Source organism: Athene noctua, chromosome Z, assembly GCF_965140245.1.
Source record: "Athene noctua chromosome Z, bAthNoc1.hap1.1, whole genome shotgun sequence".
Classification (NCBI taxonomy): domain Eukaryota; kingdom Metazoa; phylum Chordata; class Aves; order Strigiformes; family Strigidae; genus Athene; species Athene noctua.
In genome coordinates this window covers 24,798,780-24,815,287 of record NC_134077.1, presented here as the reverse complement: position 1 = coordinate 24,815,287, position 16,508 = coordinate 24,798,780, and the positions used below count along the sequence as shown (strand labels likewise).

The following is a 16,508-nucleotide window of genomic DNA, read 5'->3' as shown; positions in this document are numbered from 1 at the left end:
CTGCAAGAAGTTGTTACCCTTGACAGCAGGGCAGAAACTTCAGGCAGCCACGACATCCCTGGTACTCCTGTGTTTCTAGCAGAAAACCTAAGATGCAGGCTAAGAGTCAGTATAAACATTCACACTGTGCTACAAAAAAGCCAAGACCACCATAATTTCTCAGAGTTTATGGACAGCCAGTCTTTTTCTCCAAAGGGGGCATAATCAGGGCCATAATCTATTGGCAGCCAAATGAAAAACTAAAGTTGCAAAAATGTTTGGTTCTATATTCTTATCCAGGCATACAAGAAATCTGGATTTCTCAATTGTCAGAAGAATACCCTAATTACTAGGATAGCTAGGTATTTTTCGTAGGGGCACTCTTTAGTCACTCTTGCTAGAATGTGATGCTCTAGGTTAACAGTTAAAATGTTTAAATGGGATGTGATTCACCAGATACTAATCCTTGCTCACAGGATTTTTGTGAATTATTATTGATATAAAGCAGAATAATCTTGAAGGGGAGATTCAAAATAGGCCATGTCAGGATGTCTTAAAGCACAGTGGTTGGTCCCATATCCAAAGCCCTCAGGCAGACAAAGTAAATTTAACGGATCCCACCTTCTGAGCAGCTGTTCCAGTCACTGAGCTCTGAAAGATACATGGGATAATGAAAATCATGACACTGTTACTCCAGCTTGGCAAATCTAGGCCCTTCCAGGCTTTTTATTCTACACAGGAATGGCAAGGAGCTATTTGTGAATTATTTTAAGATAACTGAAATAAGTTTTGATAAAGCTAATTAAATGATTTCTCAAAAAAATATTTCCCCCAGGTTATCTGTTGGGTAATAATAGGAGAGGGAAAAAGAAAATGGCCAAGAGTAATAAAGTCACAAGTGAACATGTATACAAACCCTGATGACTCAGTTACCATAATTACTACTTTTAAATCACTTTCTTCCAAGTAAAAATGCTTGAAAATCTTTGAATTTAAAAAAGGTAATGACATGGCAGCCCAGTTACACTGGATAAAATACTGAGAGAAAAATTACCATGGAGAAAAGATGACTGTGAAAGAGTTACACTAACAGCACAAATACACGCACTGCTACTGAAGTTGAAAGGGTAGGATAAAATACCATGAGCACAGAACACTATGTTAAAAAAGTTTACCTTCTGCAAGATTCTTCATACTGCTTTCTTCGACTTTCTCCACATATACTTCCTATAATAGTTCTGTTTCACTAGAAAGCATTTCTTTGCCCAGGAGGAATCCCAGGGAAAAAACCAAACAAACAAACAAACAAAAAAGTGACTCAGATGTTTATATCTTCTCCCACTTGCCTCAGGGATTAAAAAAAGCAGGCATAAAAAACAAACAAACAAAAACAAAACAAAACAAAAAACAAACAAACAAAAAAAGCCAGCTTTTTCTGTAGACTTCAGAAAGGTAAAGCTTACTCCCACAAGTGTGTACGGGGAGAGCATAGACAAGCTTTTGTCAACTTCTGTTTCCACACCATATATCCCAGAACAACTCCCTGTAGCAGATGCAGGCCCACTGGGTAAGCCAAACAGGATAGGAAGGAAGAAGGCTTATTTTCTTGCTCATCTGCTTGCTTAAAAGCACTAAGTCCCCTTTAATAAAGTCTTAAATATGATGGAAAAATTTAAGGCTGATCCTTGATTCTTCTCTTGGCTGCACAGGAAGACATAACGAACACAAAGCTAAGCAGACTCCTACATTATATTTTCAGACCAGTCAGAGACTACAGCTCAGTAAGACTGATAAGTAAGATGTGCTTAGGGGTGATCTAGCGGAGGTGAAGATCTTGTTTCCAGTTCAAACCATAATACTCAAGACTCTGGTTCTGCACACAGCTCAGCCAAGGTGTGTCTTGAACTCTGCTCCCCCAGGGAGAATTTCTTCCCACTGTCCCACAAACAAGCCTGTAGTGCTAACTGTGGTGCTGTAGTAAAGAGAAGTTGCCTGTCTCATCTAATCATACTGCCTCAACTCTTATAAATAGTCTGACACAGTAGGCAGAACTTGCATCCACACTTAAGGAGATGTAGCATTACATCACCAGCAGTGAGACCCCAGATCTACTCTAGTATAAGCAGAATTTAGTCCACATTTGGACTTAATGAAATCGATTTAGTTTCCTCCATTTTTTTTCTTCAAAGGAATCTTCACCCAAGTAGTGACATTTATGCTTCATCTGTACTTGGATTTTTTTAAACCTCCAGGACAGATAGATCTCTTATATTAACTTTTTGATGGTCTCTGCTCAGCAGATGTGTTAGGGTAAAGACTGTGATTTTCATTAAGATAGCACAGAACTGTTTGAATGATAAGCTGCTTCACGATGTAACTTGAACTCAGAAAGGATGAAAGAGTGTGTGTGGGAGACTCCCTATCACAGCAAATTTCCCCCAGGGGGTGTGGCTGAGGGGGATTTTTTTTTTTTTTTTTTTTTTTCAAAGACCACATGAGAGTTGCTCTCTGAATTTAGATACTCATGTATTTTTTTGGCCATAAAAACACTCTGTAAGAATCTGTCAGATCTTTTACAGACCTGGAGGTCTGCTTATCAGAAACAGAGTTATATGAGAAATAACTTGTGAAAAATAATGTAGCTCTACCTTAGATCCATAGAGGAATAATACAGGACTTCAGCATGTACTACTGATAGCCAAAACTAATTTGAATTTGCTACAGTATTGAATTTGTTACAATATGCCTGAAACAGATCAACTGTGACCAGTTGGAACTAAACTTTTCACCAGAGAAGCAGCGAGCTAGCAGGAATACACACAGATTCAACCTGGAGAAAATGAAGACCTCAACTATTTGCACTTCTGACAAGGTAAGACTTCAAATAGAAATGCAATATTCCTTTTCTGATTCCTCCTCTTCAGTCTACATTCTACTCCAGCTGCCCACTAGGTTCTGAATGCTCTTTAACAGGGCTGCTGGTCACACATAATCCAAACCATTTCAGAACGTATTTAGGACTCTGAGCAAACAAGATTTCTGACCCCTTCTCGTTCATCAGCATTCGTGGGCACAAGGCTCACCTGCAAAAAATGTACTCACAACCTCACAATCTGACCAGCCCTCCTGTGATGTCCAAGGCTACAAGAGATGGGGTTCCACAGGTATGGAGCAGGACAAGGGGGCCAGCAGCATGTTCTTCACTGTGCCTGCTGTCTTCAGAGAATATTTTTCCTTTGAAGTAACAGTTAACAGATAAAGTTGGGGCAGGGAACAGAGAATGATGCTATGGGGTTTTTATTAATTTACATGATATAATCCCATCTAAATAGAAGAGTTCATTTATTTAAAGATTGCATTCTGGGGAGACCAAAAGCCTGCGGTGTCTTTTACTGTAGAACTTTAAGCAAGTGACAAGGCAACTTAAATAAGCAAATGACAAGGCACTTGAATAAGCATTCCAGAAAACCACATCTATAATAATGCATAAACCTAGGTCTGAGAAACGATTTAGGTCACAAATGAAGCAAGGTTGGAGTATTCTCCAGTCGTTCTGCAATTTTGAGCACATCACAGAAGATGGCATAATTTATCCTCATCTGAATAACATAATTCTGATACAAATTCGTAGCGGTGAAAAAGCTGAAATATTAAATATTTGAAAAAGTGGCTCTATGCAAAATTTACCTCTAAAATAATAAGCCAACTTTTGTTATATATTAAAAGGTTACTGTCACAATTTGCTAGCTGAGCTATAATTAAAGATGGGCTCTTTCTCCCACGACAAATTCCAGTTTTCAGGATTCTATCTCCTCTGTTATTTTGACTGGCAATGTATTTTCTGCACTTGCTACAATTGACTTTATTCTTTAAATTGCAATAGCATTCATACTGAGATCTAGAGTTTCATCAAAGATAATATGGACTTGCCTTATTGGGTTTATTTCTCTCCAGAATGCTCTGTCCTAATTCTGTGCACACTGAATCCAGTTTCCTGCTCTTGCATTGAGTTATGTAAATGGTTTTCATTTGGGTTATTTTAAATGTGATTATCTTGGTCATGTCAAATCAATACATATAGTTCGTATTCTCGATCTCTTGACTTCTACGCTACTCTAACTCTTCAATCCCCACTTTCAAAATCTCTCTTGTGTATGACTTGCATTTTCTTTTTGTCAGTTTTTTTCTTGCTGAACATATTCTTTGTGGGAAGCACTGTCAAGGCTGATTTTTGGCTCACTCAGATAAGGGAGGTTTTGAACCTGCCTGTACATGCTGTATCCACCATCCTTCAGCATTTTGGACCTTACTCCCAAGCTCAAACAATTTCACCACTAGGAAACCCCCTGTAACACTCAGTAGAATTCCTTGTTCACTTGCATCTCATGACTGTGCCCTTCAGAAAATCTGATAAGATGTAGCTTATGCATTAGTCACGCACTCCTACTATAGACCAGGCCCAGAAGCATGTCCATAACTCTCTCTCTTTAAGAAAGTGATTCATTTTAAACTTTTTTTTTTTCTTTTTTTTTTTTTTTTGCTAGTCAATACTCAACCTGAAATATACTATGGTTGCCAAGATAGGTTAATAATTTGCCTATCACCAGGTAGGTCTGAACCCAGTCTCTAATTGCCACTATCTAAGCCCAGAAGGGAAATTTCCCATAGTAGTGAAATTTTCTGAAAATTCCCCTTTACTGCTTTAGCAGCAACAGATATTTTGGTTCTGGGGGCTTCTGTGCCTAAAGTTGTTTTAACTGTTCTCTGAGCAGACTTAATGGATGCGAAGTTTATAGTCACAACTGATTTACAGATATCGTGATTTTTGTTTACATTAGGGCTCCCAGTGTTGGTACCAACAACATAGATACAGCATCTTTGCAGTGGTGAAATTTGAATAGGAAACAAATTCAGAAAAGTGAAGTCAGTCAGGGTATTCTGCTGCTATTATTTCTACAGTATCCAAGCATTTGTACTTGAGTAAGTCAAACACCTTGACTTACTTTTTATTGATATCAGTACTTCTAATTCTCACTGACATTTAGGCTAGGATTTTCAAAGGAGCTTGAAGTACCTATATGAGCTTAATTCAGTTTGCACTGCTGATATCTCACACACTATTAAGGATCTCACTGTGACTTCTTACAAACACCAAGGGGGAGTTTCTGTTTTTCAGACAGGTTGTTAGGATTTGATAACTATGATTAATAACTTGGAGCTCAAGTGTCTCTCTCATTGTCATTAATAAACCTATTAATTGTGTTCAGTCAGTAACAGTACAGGAAGTATGAAAAGTAGACTGAAGACAGTGTCATGTTGACGGTAATCTTTATGGTTCTTTACAGACAAGATGAAGAATTCTCTGCTCGCTGCTATCTTCTTCTTGGCAACAGGTGAGTTTTCACTTGCTGCGCAACTTACTGTTGTTTATAAACTGTAGAAAACCTTAACATTACTCAAAGGCCAGACTTTATTACCAAAACCATGACCGAATTAAGTTCTGTAGGTAGGAAAAACAATAGCCAGGAACATTTTTTTCCTTTCTTTCACAGTCGCCTTGTTAAACGATTCCTTTTTATTCCCCAGATTCCTGCAACTGCATAGACTTGGATTTTCCGTTTTGTCAGCAGCTCCCGGGTGGGTAAATATTTCTCACGTAATACCTGCGCAAGGGCACACACGAACCCCAGGGCCGACGGGCTCCCGACGCCCGCCAGCGCCGCGCTCCCACAACCCCCCGCGGGGGTCGCTGCCTCGCACCGCCCACGCACCTACCTCACGGCCCCGCCCGCTGCCTGGGCCCCGCCCGCTGCCTGGGCCCCGCCCGCTGCCTGGGCCCCGCCCGCTGCCTGGGCCCCGCCCGCTGCCTGGGCCCCGCCCGCTGCCTGGGCCCCGCCCGGCGGCCGCCCCCCGCGCCCCGCCCCCGCGGCCCTCGGCCCCGCCCCCCGCGCCCTGCCCGGGGCGCTGCCGGGGTCTCCGGGCGCTGCCCGCCCGCCCTCGGAAAGCCGGATTTTTATCTCGGAAGCATCGTCTGCAGTTTCCTGGCGGGAAAACCCGCGCAAGGCAGCGCGGGCAGCTGTGCCGGTGGGGTGACGCAGCGTTTACAGCTACGCGGAGGTAATCAGCGAGCTGTCAATAAACCCCGAGTGGGCACGCCACCGTCATTGCAAAAGTCGGTAGAATCTGTAGCGCTTATGTGTGGCGATTATTTATGCGTCACACTTCACTGAGGAATTACTGTTAATGGCAAAAAGGACCAGTCCAGCACGTTTCGATAGAGGTTATTATGCGGCAGATGGTCATCTGATGCTCTTCACGCTCAATTTAGGCAGAAATGTCCCACTTGCTACGAGCAGAGGCTGTTTTTTGAGTACACAGTGGCACTGGATGTCACTGGGAGAACTATATTTTTTCTGAAATTAGCCAAGGATAATTTTCTAGTCCTTGCTATTAGCCAATCAGACTAAATTCTACTAAAGCATTACTGTGAACACCAGATGGACAAGAAGAAAACCCAGAAGTTCCAAAGTGAAAAAATTGTTTGGTTTTTGGTTTTGTTTTTTTTAAGAAGAAACTGGGCTGTGATGTCTTCAGAACAGCAAACATTCTTTTATTTTTTTGCAGAGTTCTTGGAGCACAGTCATGTTACGTGACATGGGAAGAACTAGTAGCATGCATGTTCTTTAAGGGGAAGCCGTACAACAAGAAAGCATTAGGATAAAATTGAATGTGGATGTGGACAATAATATCCATAAATAGGACGAGTGAAAAAAAAACCCAGTGTGTAACATTCATTGTGTTCATCTGGAGAAAGTTACATAGAACTTCAGATGGCAGCAGGGTTGTGCATTGTGGTGTTAGTTGAGCTAATACATAATTTCCACATATAAAATTGCTATTTTTTCTTTGTCTGTTCTAATACTGTCTTCTCATAAAGCAAGACAGAGGTTTTCTGTAAGACTGAGACCATGAGGAACCATACAACCCCCTGTTCTATAAGCGGAAACAGGTCTGTGATGCTGCAGTCACCACTTGGATTTCAGTTAATATGAATTACTTGGGGATGAAGTTAGTAGAAATTTAGTAGCAGACTGAAAATATTTTCTTCTCATCACTCCAAAACTGTTATTTCAAATAGTTTCAGGAGCAGTATGCTACAAACATACTGACATGAATTGTTACTGCAGTTCCAAAAAGGTCTTGTTTCCAGGTATTTCTTTTAAAAAACAACAAAAAAGAAACTAAGTAAATGAAATGCTTAATTTGGAGTAAAAGAGAAGAATGTAAGAGTAGTTGCTGGTTTCCCCAGTTGTTAGAGTACCGTGCCTGAGGTGGCCAAGATTTGGTTTGGTGATCAGACTAGGATATTAAAGAATTCAGTTGTAGAAACAAGGAAGACCTAACCACACCTTCCTGAAAGCTTCAGACACCTAAACTGATGCAGCATAACTTCATTAAAAAAGCACATTTCTTTTAGTAGGAGAAAGGAAGTCTCACAGGGTAAGGGTATTAACGTCTGAGCTGTGCTCATCTGATGGACACAGTTTTTCTCCAAATCGACTTTTAACTTAAACATACAGCTGCCATCTGAATGATGAATGAATACCAAAAATAGTAAGTAGGTAGGAAGAAATGGCTTTGGATGAGGAAGACAGGAGGACTGATCTTTTATCTCATAACCTTTGTTATGAGATATCATGATCACGCTGTGACACCAACTCCAGAGATACGCATATTTACTTATCAAATAGCAAAATGTTCCTTATTCAAGATTGATAGGCTTGTTGGCAACTCACTGAAGCTAATAGATATAAAGAACATGTGACTCATGAGGAAAAATTAATTTGTATCACCTTCAGTATCCTGTACCTGTTATGATCCTTATCTATTTTTCTGAAGGGAAAAAAAATAATAATTCTGGGGTTTTTTTAGATGTGTGGGTGGTACCTTGAGACATCATGGCTAATTCTTGTGAACTAATAGTTCAGACAGTAAGACACAAAGCAGAAGAAGAATAGTCATATTTTATCACTACCATTTCTGATAAGAGATTTGTGAAATACTGAAATAAGCTTAACCACTAGAGACCAAAAATGAGTTCCTTTAAGAATGTCATCAGTGTTTAATTTCCCTTCAACTGAAAAATGTATATGTTCAGTTACAAAAAACCCCCATATTTTTCTTTCTAAAAGTCATTTTGTACATAAACATATGGTCCTCCTGCTTTATAATGTGATCTTTATGAAGCTGGTATAGGTGACATATTGTTTTTCTCCAGCAACAGTGTGTTATTCTGAACTCCAGATAGAGATGACTGATGGTTTTGTAGTAATTCTGGAGTCTAGTCAATCGGTTCTACGGTTGATAATTAGCCCTATGCTGCAGCGATAATGATTTATAAGAATCTCTACAGTAGTTCTTGCCAGTTGGAAATTATGAAAACATCATATTGGCCCTTGGTGTTACTCTAAAATGCAGTCCCTCTCTTCTTTTTTTCCCTAACTTAATTGCATGGCATTCATTTCTAAGATGTTTCACCCTTGTGTGCAGTCAGTTCTGGCCTGCACTTTCAAAAATGTCCATAAATTTGTGTTTAACAATTGATAAACTGCTCCAGGCAGATGTTGCCAATACCAGTTTATAATCCTGCTAGTGAACTGTGCATCCCTCCCATGCAAGGTAGATGCTCCTGGTTCTCGAGGGTTCCCAAATCACAGCTGCTCCCCCATGGAAGGGCCTTGCTCCCCAGATCCGGGGTAACTCACCACAAGCCAATGCTTTGTATAGCACTGGCTTTTTTCAGCAAACAATTGAGCACTTCCAGAAATGCAATGGAAAGACAGGCACTGTCTGAAACCAGAGGAGAGCTGGAAGATAAAAATTTAAGGTCTCTTAGGGCAGAGATTCACAGTACTTTTGTCAACTGGTTTAAGGAGATTACCTTGCAATAGCTTTCCTTGAAGTAGAGGGCCAAAAGCTAGTAATGCTTCCTTGAATATATGCGGTTTGTTTCTGCAATTTTGTGCCAGAGAATGCAGTAGCATTAAGTGCAGAGGCAAGACATCACTATTATCGAAGCAGAGAAACACAGTTCAAAGGTGTAATGACACCAAAGTTGTAGGAAACACCATAGCAAGCATTTCAGCACTATGTTGTTGGATACATAACAGCTGGTAACGGCATCATAAAACACCGGAAGAATTATCCTTTTCCACCTTCATGTAGGAAAACCAGGTTTTACTTGGAAGCATTAGGACTGATGAGGTTTGTAAATGTCTCTCTCCCTTGTCCTAAACATTAGTGAACTACTTGCCTTGAGAGTAAACATGATGTAAGGACTCACAGCCAGTCCTTATTTTGTTGTATAAAAGTGTATAGCCTGTTTTGGATTTGGTTTTGCTTCTCATAGTCACCTCGCACTAGTGAACAATTAATGTTAAACAGTTGCCTGTGAGGGGTCTCTTCCAGTCCACGTTTTCATCTTGCAGATTGGGACAATGAATTGGTATGCTACAAAGAATTAAATGAGGATCTAACCTGCACCTGGCTGCCAGTACCCAGTGCTCCGAATACAATTAATTATACCATATTCTTAAAATGGTAAGTCTAAAAGTAATTTCAGAAAATGTAAGGGTGTCATTCCAGTTCAGCATGCTTCCTACCTGACAGAGTTTTGCTCCAACATTTTGCATCACATTGCAGATTGTTACACAATACTGGTCAAAATCTTTCTTCACATCTCATCACTACCTATTGATTTGTAAGAGCTTGTAAGAGTGTGGTGGGTTGACCCTGATTAAACACCAGGTGCCCATCAAAGCTGTTCTATCACTCCCCTCTCCTCAGCTGGACAGCAAAGAGAAAATATGATGAAAGGCTTGTGGGTCGAGATAGGAGACAGGAGAGCATTCAGCAATTACTGTCACAGGCAAAACAGGACAACTTGGGAAAAAAAAAAATTTATTACCAATCAAATCAGAGTAGAATAATGAGAAAACCAAATCTTAAACACCTTTCCCTCACTCCTCCCTTCTTCTCGGGCTTAACTTCTTTCCCAATTTTCTACCTTCTCCCCCCTGATTAGTGCAGGGGGCAGGGGATGGGGGTTGTGGTCAGTTCATCACTGGTTGTCTCTGCCACTCCTTCTTCCACAGGGCGAGGACTACTCCAGTGTGGGGTCCCTCCCACGGGAGAGAGTGCTCCACAGACTTCTCCATTGTGGGTCCCTTCCACGGGCTGCAGTCCTTCAGGAACAGACCCATGGGGTCACAAGTCCTGTCAGCAAACCTGCTCCAGCGTGGGCTCCTCTCTCCACGGGGCCACTGGTCCTGCCAGGAGCCTGCTCCAGTGTGGGCTTCCCGCAGGGTCACAGCCTCCGTCAGGCATCCACCTGCTCTGAGTGGGGTCCCCCAGGGGCTGCAGGTGGAGATCTGCTCCACCGTGGACCTCCATGGGCTGCAGGGGCACAGCCTGCCTCACCGGGGGCTGCACCGGGGGCTGCAGGGGGGGGTCTCTGCTCTGGTGCCTGGAACAACTCCTCACCCTCCTTCTTCAGTGGCCTCAGTGTCTGCAGAGTTGTTCCTCTCACATATTCACACTCCTCTCTCTGGCTGCAATTGCAGGTTTTTTCCCCTTCTTAAATATAACAGAAGTACTACCACAGTCACCAATGGGCTCAGCCTTGGCCAGTGGCAGGTCCACCTTGGAGCTGGCAGTCATTGGCCCTTTCAGACACGAGGGGAGCTTCTAGCAGCTTCTCACAGAAGCCACTCCTGTAGCCCCTCCCCCTACTAAAACCTTGTCACACAAACTCAATACAAAGAGTCATTATACATCTTTCCATGCCTCCAACACACTGTTTGAAACACTGTTGCCAAAGATCACCATAACCAATTAGTTCTATTTGCATCTACTGACCTACATTGAATATTCAACATTAATGCATTCAAAGTAAAAAAACCAACCAAACAAACAACAGACACTAAGCTGGTTTTACTGTACGTTATATATTATGCTATAGCATGTGTTCAAGGAGATGCCAGGTAAGGCACATAAGAAAAATAGATTTTAATGTATTTTCTTGCAATTCTGAATTATCAAGTATTGATTTAATAGATGGAATGAACTTGTAGGGTTAATCTTAAACTGATTAACCTTAAAATATGGGTATCTTCAGTTGTGCCTTTTCTGAGAAAGCTAAAACAAATAAACCAGGTAAAATACAGATTGGCAGATTAAATCATCATCTGCCCATTGGTCTGTTAAAAAAAACCCCCATCAGGTAGACTCCTGTCTCAGTACCTACATTACAAAATGGATTTTTCTCATATTTGGTATCTCCCTTGAGATTAAGGGTATGTTTAGGAAGAGAAAAATGAGATCACAAGACATGATATTTGCCATGAGACCATATCAAGGGGTACACAGGGTACAACACGCTATGCTGTTGGCAAATTCTGATACTCATTGCTGATTATTTTGCCACATAACCCACCACTCTGCATTAAAAAAAGAGCTCTATTGAGGAGCATCTCCTAAAGCTAAGGAAATGTCACTGCACTGGGAAATTCCCCAGGGTGATCTGCACATTGCAGGTGGGAGCAAAGCAACCACCTCAGGGCTGAGGTTACTCTCCCCATCACCTTCAGTATTTTCTCACTGGAGATAACAGCAGGTGCTAACTTGTAATAAGAACCAAACCCCACTGCATTTAATGTCTTGCCTCTTGGGTCTTCCAGAAGCCCCAATTTCTTGGAAGGGGAGAAGTACCTGTGAAATGGCTCTGCTTCTGTAGAGATGCTGTCAGCTGAAGTATTTGTAAGCTAGTTGCTCTTAGTCTCAGCCAAAATCAGACTGTGCTGTTCCTAGGCTGCAGTGTTGATATTATGAACAGAGAAGGCAGAAAAAAGAGTGAAAAAGGAGGTGGATGGGTGACTGGGGAGGCAATTGCCTCACAGACATGTTGATTTTCCCAAGACAGAGACAGCACTTGAACCTCAGTCTCCAAGGATTCAACTCAGTGGTCTTAAAGGAAAACTTCCTTTCTCATTTTTTACTGGGTTAGAGGAAAACAAAAAACATTTGAAAGGGCTTTTTGCTTGCCTGGAAGATGATATCACCCCTTTCTGCAAGTAATATCAGTTTGACATTGAAGTTGTTCCTTATCCTTGCTCCTTATGATTTAGTTGTCAGGAAGAAAACGATTAAAGATAAATACTCCCACAGAGAAGTTCCATCCAAGCATTTGAAATCATGCTTTGCAATACTAATGGCTGATTCACAGCTAGTCTGAAGCAGAAGATAGGGGACCCTTCAAGTGGTTTAGTTCAGTTATTAAATGTTGTATCATGATCAGCATCAGCACATTTAACACTTGAAACTTGTAGGTAGGCAATTAGTATGCCAGCCCATTTCTTTAAGAACATTGTACTGGCACAGATTTAACATTGAAAAAAAATCTGTTCCTTTTGTGGCAAAGAGTAAATGAGAGAGAAGATGGGGAAAAAAAACCAGGCAGAACAGGAACAGCCTCCTATGCAAGGCCTTACACCTACTGGACATTCTGTGCTGTATGCATTAGGTATACCAGAAAAAGTCTGCAGGGCTGAGGACTGAGGTGACATTTAGACATCTCTATCACACTTTGCTTTGGAAGAACAAAAGTCAGAAGACAGGCGTATAAATTGTAAGAGGTTTTTCATACCTTTGTGGTATTTTAGATTCAGGTATCTAGGAAATCTTGCTGTTCAAAAAGAATTTAGGTTCCCCTATGTAGGTGGCAAGTAGACTTTATGACATAATTTCTAACTCAGTTTTATACCAGCTGAATGCTCTTTATATCCCACTGTAAGTACAAAAGAAGGCCATAAGGATTTTGTCTTTTATCATGCTGTGCCTTACAAGTTTAAGAAATTTAACAGTTCTCTACCACACAACAAGAATTTGCATGTTTATATTTGGTAGAGTTGCTATGGTAGTGGAATTACACTTGCTCTTTCTAGATGCTCAGGCCTCACCTTCAAGATTTCAAGATTCTGAATTTTGTATATAGGTACCTGGAAAACTACCAGTTGCTGTAATGTGCTTTCTGGAGCAGGGAGATGAAAGAGTAATTATAATACAATAAAATGCTTGGTTTTCATTCTGCTTTCTTTTCTCTGAAGGGACAGAATACCAAAACTTTTTAAACGAAACACATCATCATCCTCCATCACAATAGGAAGAAGGAATCTCTACATGAAACGATCTGCAGCTATTTGGATAGCGGTGAATTACGCCCATGACAGCTGTGTGAAAGGAAAGAACATTTCAGTTATACCAAGTGAAGCAGGTACAGTTCTTTACAAGTTGTGTTACTGCACTGCCCATCTGAAACAGTGGTACCATTTTCTTTCAAGATTATTCCCAGAATTGTCATTCCCAATATTCACTTGTTATTTTTACTGATTCAGAGAACTAAGATGCAGTTTGTCCTCCTTGGATGAAATCTTTACTTAAGTCAATAACAGAAGTTTGTCAGCTTTTATGGAAGAAGTGTTTTGCTTTAAATAATTTGCTAAACTGTAAAATAGTCATATCCAGAAAAGTATGTAGTGATACTTGTGTACAGTACTTAACCAGCTTCCTGTGCCCTCTTTGACCATTTTCTGAACAACTTTATTGGTTTATAAGGAGCAGGTTGGCTCAGTATCATGTACTTAAGGAATCCTTGTTAGCTTTAGAGTTTTGAGAAACCTTTTCAAAGTTCAGCTCTTTCAGAAGGCCACTTACCCATTATCATGAGATATGAAAAAAGAAATCTTATTAACTATGTCCTTTAGATGTTTATTTAAAGATTCCTTGCAGTGTCTGATCACTGAGATAACTTTAAGAGCTTCCCAAACTTCACCTTCTCAAAGTAATCATGGTCCAAGAAAAAACAGTGCTTCTTGCTGCTGGGGGGCACTACCAGTGCAACCCAAATTATCAGTATGACCTCCTCTGGAGACTTCTGGCCATCTTGTGTTTATTGGAGGGAAAGACAAAAATGTATTTGCACTTACAGTTATATAGCTAAACACAGTTACTGAAACTGGAAGACATTCTGGAAATTTTTTTATACAATTCTCAATTATAGGTCATCTTGACATTTTTATTTTGCCTTTCAGACTCATAGCACCTGCTTAGGAAAAGGGTCTTCTTGAAATCTGTAGAAGTATTCACAAAAGAAAAACAAGAGAAACAACCCTATTTTGTCAATACCATCAAGATTTAGTAATTGTTTATTTGTCTTTTTAAAGTCTTTCAGTGTTCAGTATTGTGCCAACTCTTTTATTTTTTATAAAACCACATCTGACAGACATAATTACCACAACTTTCCTGCTTCTCTTGCATCTATAACAGCTGCATGTTCCAATTTTAGGCAAGTGTTTGACACCATCTAACATAAATGCTCATCAGATCACAAAACAATTGATAATAAAGTGGGACCTGCCTGCAACTCCTACACCATATGAGCTGAGGTACAGAGAAGCACTCACAGAATCGACTCAGTGGACGCTGGTAAGTACTTCCGTGTGACAATCACTTGAGAACATGAGGTGCCTTACTATCAGCTCAGTGGTACATAGCACATATGACAGGACACCAACTGGATGATACTGAAAAGCACACACAAGATGGATAGCAAGGAGGCACAGCACAAAGACAGTTTGTAGGCAAATCTCACAAAGGTCTCTTAGTTTTGTTCTAACAGATCCTAAGCTGTTTGGGAAAGAAAGATTGATAGTTTTACACAGAAAAAAGCAGAATGGCATGTCAGTTGGTTCATTAACCCTCCAGTGAGACAGTACAACCATCAGTGATGCAAAAGATAAAGATGTCAGAAATGCCATACAAACTCAAATCCTGATAGCACTTTAAGTGATGGGCAATATTACTCTTTTTGCAGGTACCATTAGATTTTCAAGCTGATTAGAGATCAGCTTGCTGTGATTTTTAAGGTAACCATTCATACACTTTTGTATCAGTTTTCCAGATTTCCTTCTTTGGAAAGAAGAGAAATAATTTCGCTGTCATACAAGATAAGTTACAGATGCATTTTAGGATGTGCAATGGTGATAATATGGTGCAGCAAGAGGACAGTACCTTAAATTAAAGGAACTAAGAAAGAGGTGGAAAATCATAATTCCAGTAAGATCTGCATGCATTCGTCCCCTTGCCAACCAGCATACCATGAAAAGGCTTTGCCAGCAGGCATGCACATACACATGATTTGTATCACTGAGTCCCTGAAATTGTCGGTTTTCAAGCTCTGTTATCTGTAGCTGGATGAAGAATATGTGCTTATCAGGTAGAACAGAACTCCAAGAAGAAAACTGTCTAAAAAGCAACTGTTCCCACTTCTTAAGCATCTGTGCTCTCCTGTGAGTGTCTTTGCTGCTTTTGTACCACTGGAATCTCCCACATTCTTCCCTTTATATCAGAAGACCTATGCTATTTTTTTCCATTTCTCTCATAGCTGGCTGCCACTTTGTTTAGCTACTTCAGAAGGAGTACTATGAGTGGCCCATGTAAGGTTTCATCTCAGTGCAAGGAACATGCAATTCTTGAAATGGTCCCCTTGTTCATTGACATACAATTCCTAGACCATTTTAGGACAGCCAGATACCCAAGCATACTCCACCCAGTAGTGCAATAGATAGACAATCCTGTTCAGACAGTCTGGTACACAACATGTGGAAGAGCAGAGAGTTTAGAGCAGTAAAAGTGCATGTCCTACAGTTCTGGAGATAGAGGAGATAGATAGGAGATTCAAGTTAGTAATGTGAAAGATTTGTAAAGACAGCCATACTGGGTGGTGAGAATGACCAATTACTGAAAGATTACAGGTAATGAATGTTCATTATTTCCCATGTCCCAGCTGATCCTGTGAACTTAGGCTGTAAACTCTTCATGACATGAATGTAGGCTGCATTTTTGTAGGCTTGCTTATTGGATGAGGGAGACGTTGTGGATGTAGTTTACCTTGACTTTAGCAAGGCCTTTGACACCGTTTCCCACAGCATTCTCCTGGCAAAACTGGCTGCTCGAGGCTTGGATGGGCACACACTTCACTGGGTAAAAAACTGTCTGGATGGCCGGGCCCAGAGAGTTGTGGTGAACGGAGTTAAATCCAGTTGGGGGCCGGTCACGAGTGGTGTCCCCCAGGGCTCGGTTTGGGGGCCACTCCTGTTTAACATCTTCATTGATGATCTGGATGAGGGGATCGAGTGCACCCTCAGTCAGTTTGCAGATGACACCAGGTGGGGTGGGAGTGTTGATCTGCTCGAGGGTGGGGAGGCTCTGCAGAGAGACCTGGACAGGCTGGAGCCATGGGCTGAGGCCAACTGGAGGAGTTTCACTAAGGGCAAATGCCGGGGGCTGCCCTTGGGCCACAACAACCCCCAGCAGCGCTACAGGCTTGGGGAGGAGTGGCTGGAGAGCTGCCAGTCAGAGAGGGACCTGGGGGTGTGGATTGACAGCCGGCTGAACAGGAGCCAGCAGTGTGC

At 41.2% G+C, this 16,508-nt stretch overlaps 1 protein-coding gene across 1 annotated transcript in view; it reads left to right on the top strand.

Moving 5' to 3' along the window:
• The first annotated feature begins 5,329 nt into the window (after nucleotides 1–5,329).
• LOC141973229 (interleukin-6 receptor subunit beta-like) overlaps nucleotides 5,330–16,508 on the top strand; it is a 29,918-nt gene continuing 18,739 nt past the window's right edge. The window contains exons 1-5 of the mRNA XM_074931567.1: nucleotides 5,330–5,372; nucleotides 5,566–5,616; nucleotides 9,468–9,579; nucleotides 13,143–13,309; nucleotides 14,381–14,520. Coding sequence (XP_074787668.1) covers nucleotides 5,330–5,372; nucleotides 5,566–5,616; nucleotides 9,468–9,579; nucleotides 13,143–13,309; nucleotides 14,381–14,520 — 513 coding nt within the window. The remainder of the gene's footprint in view (nucleotides 5,373–5,565; nucleotides 5,617–9,467; nucleotides 9,580–13,142; nucleotides 13,310–14,380; nucleotides 14,521–16,508) is intronic.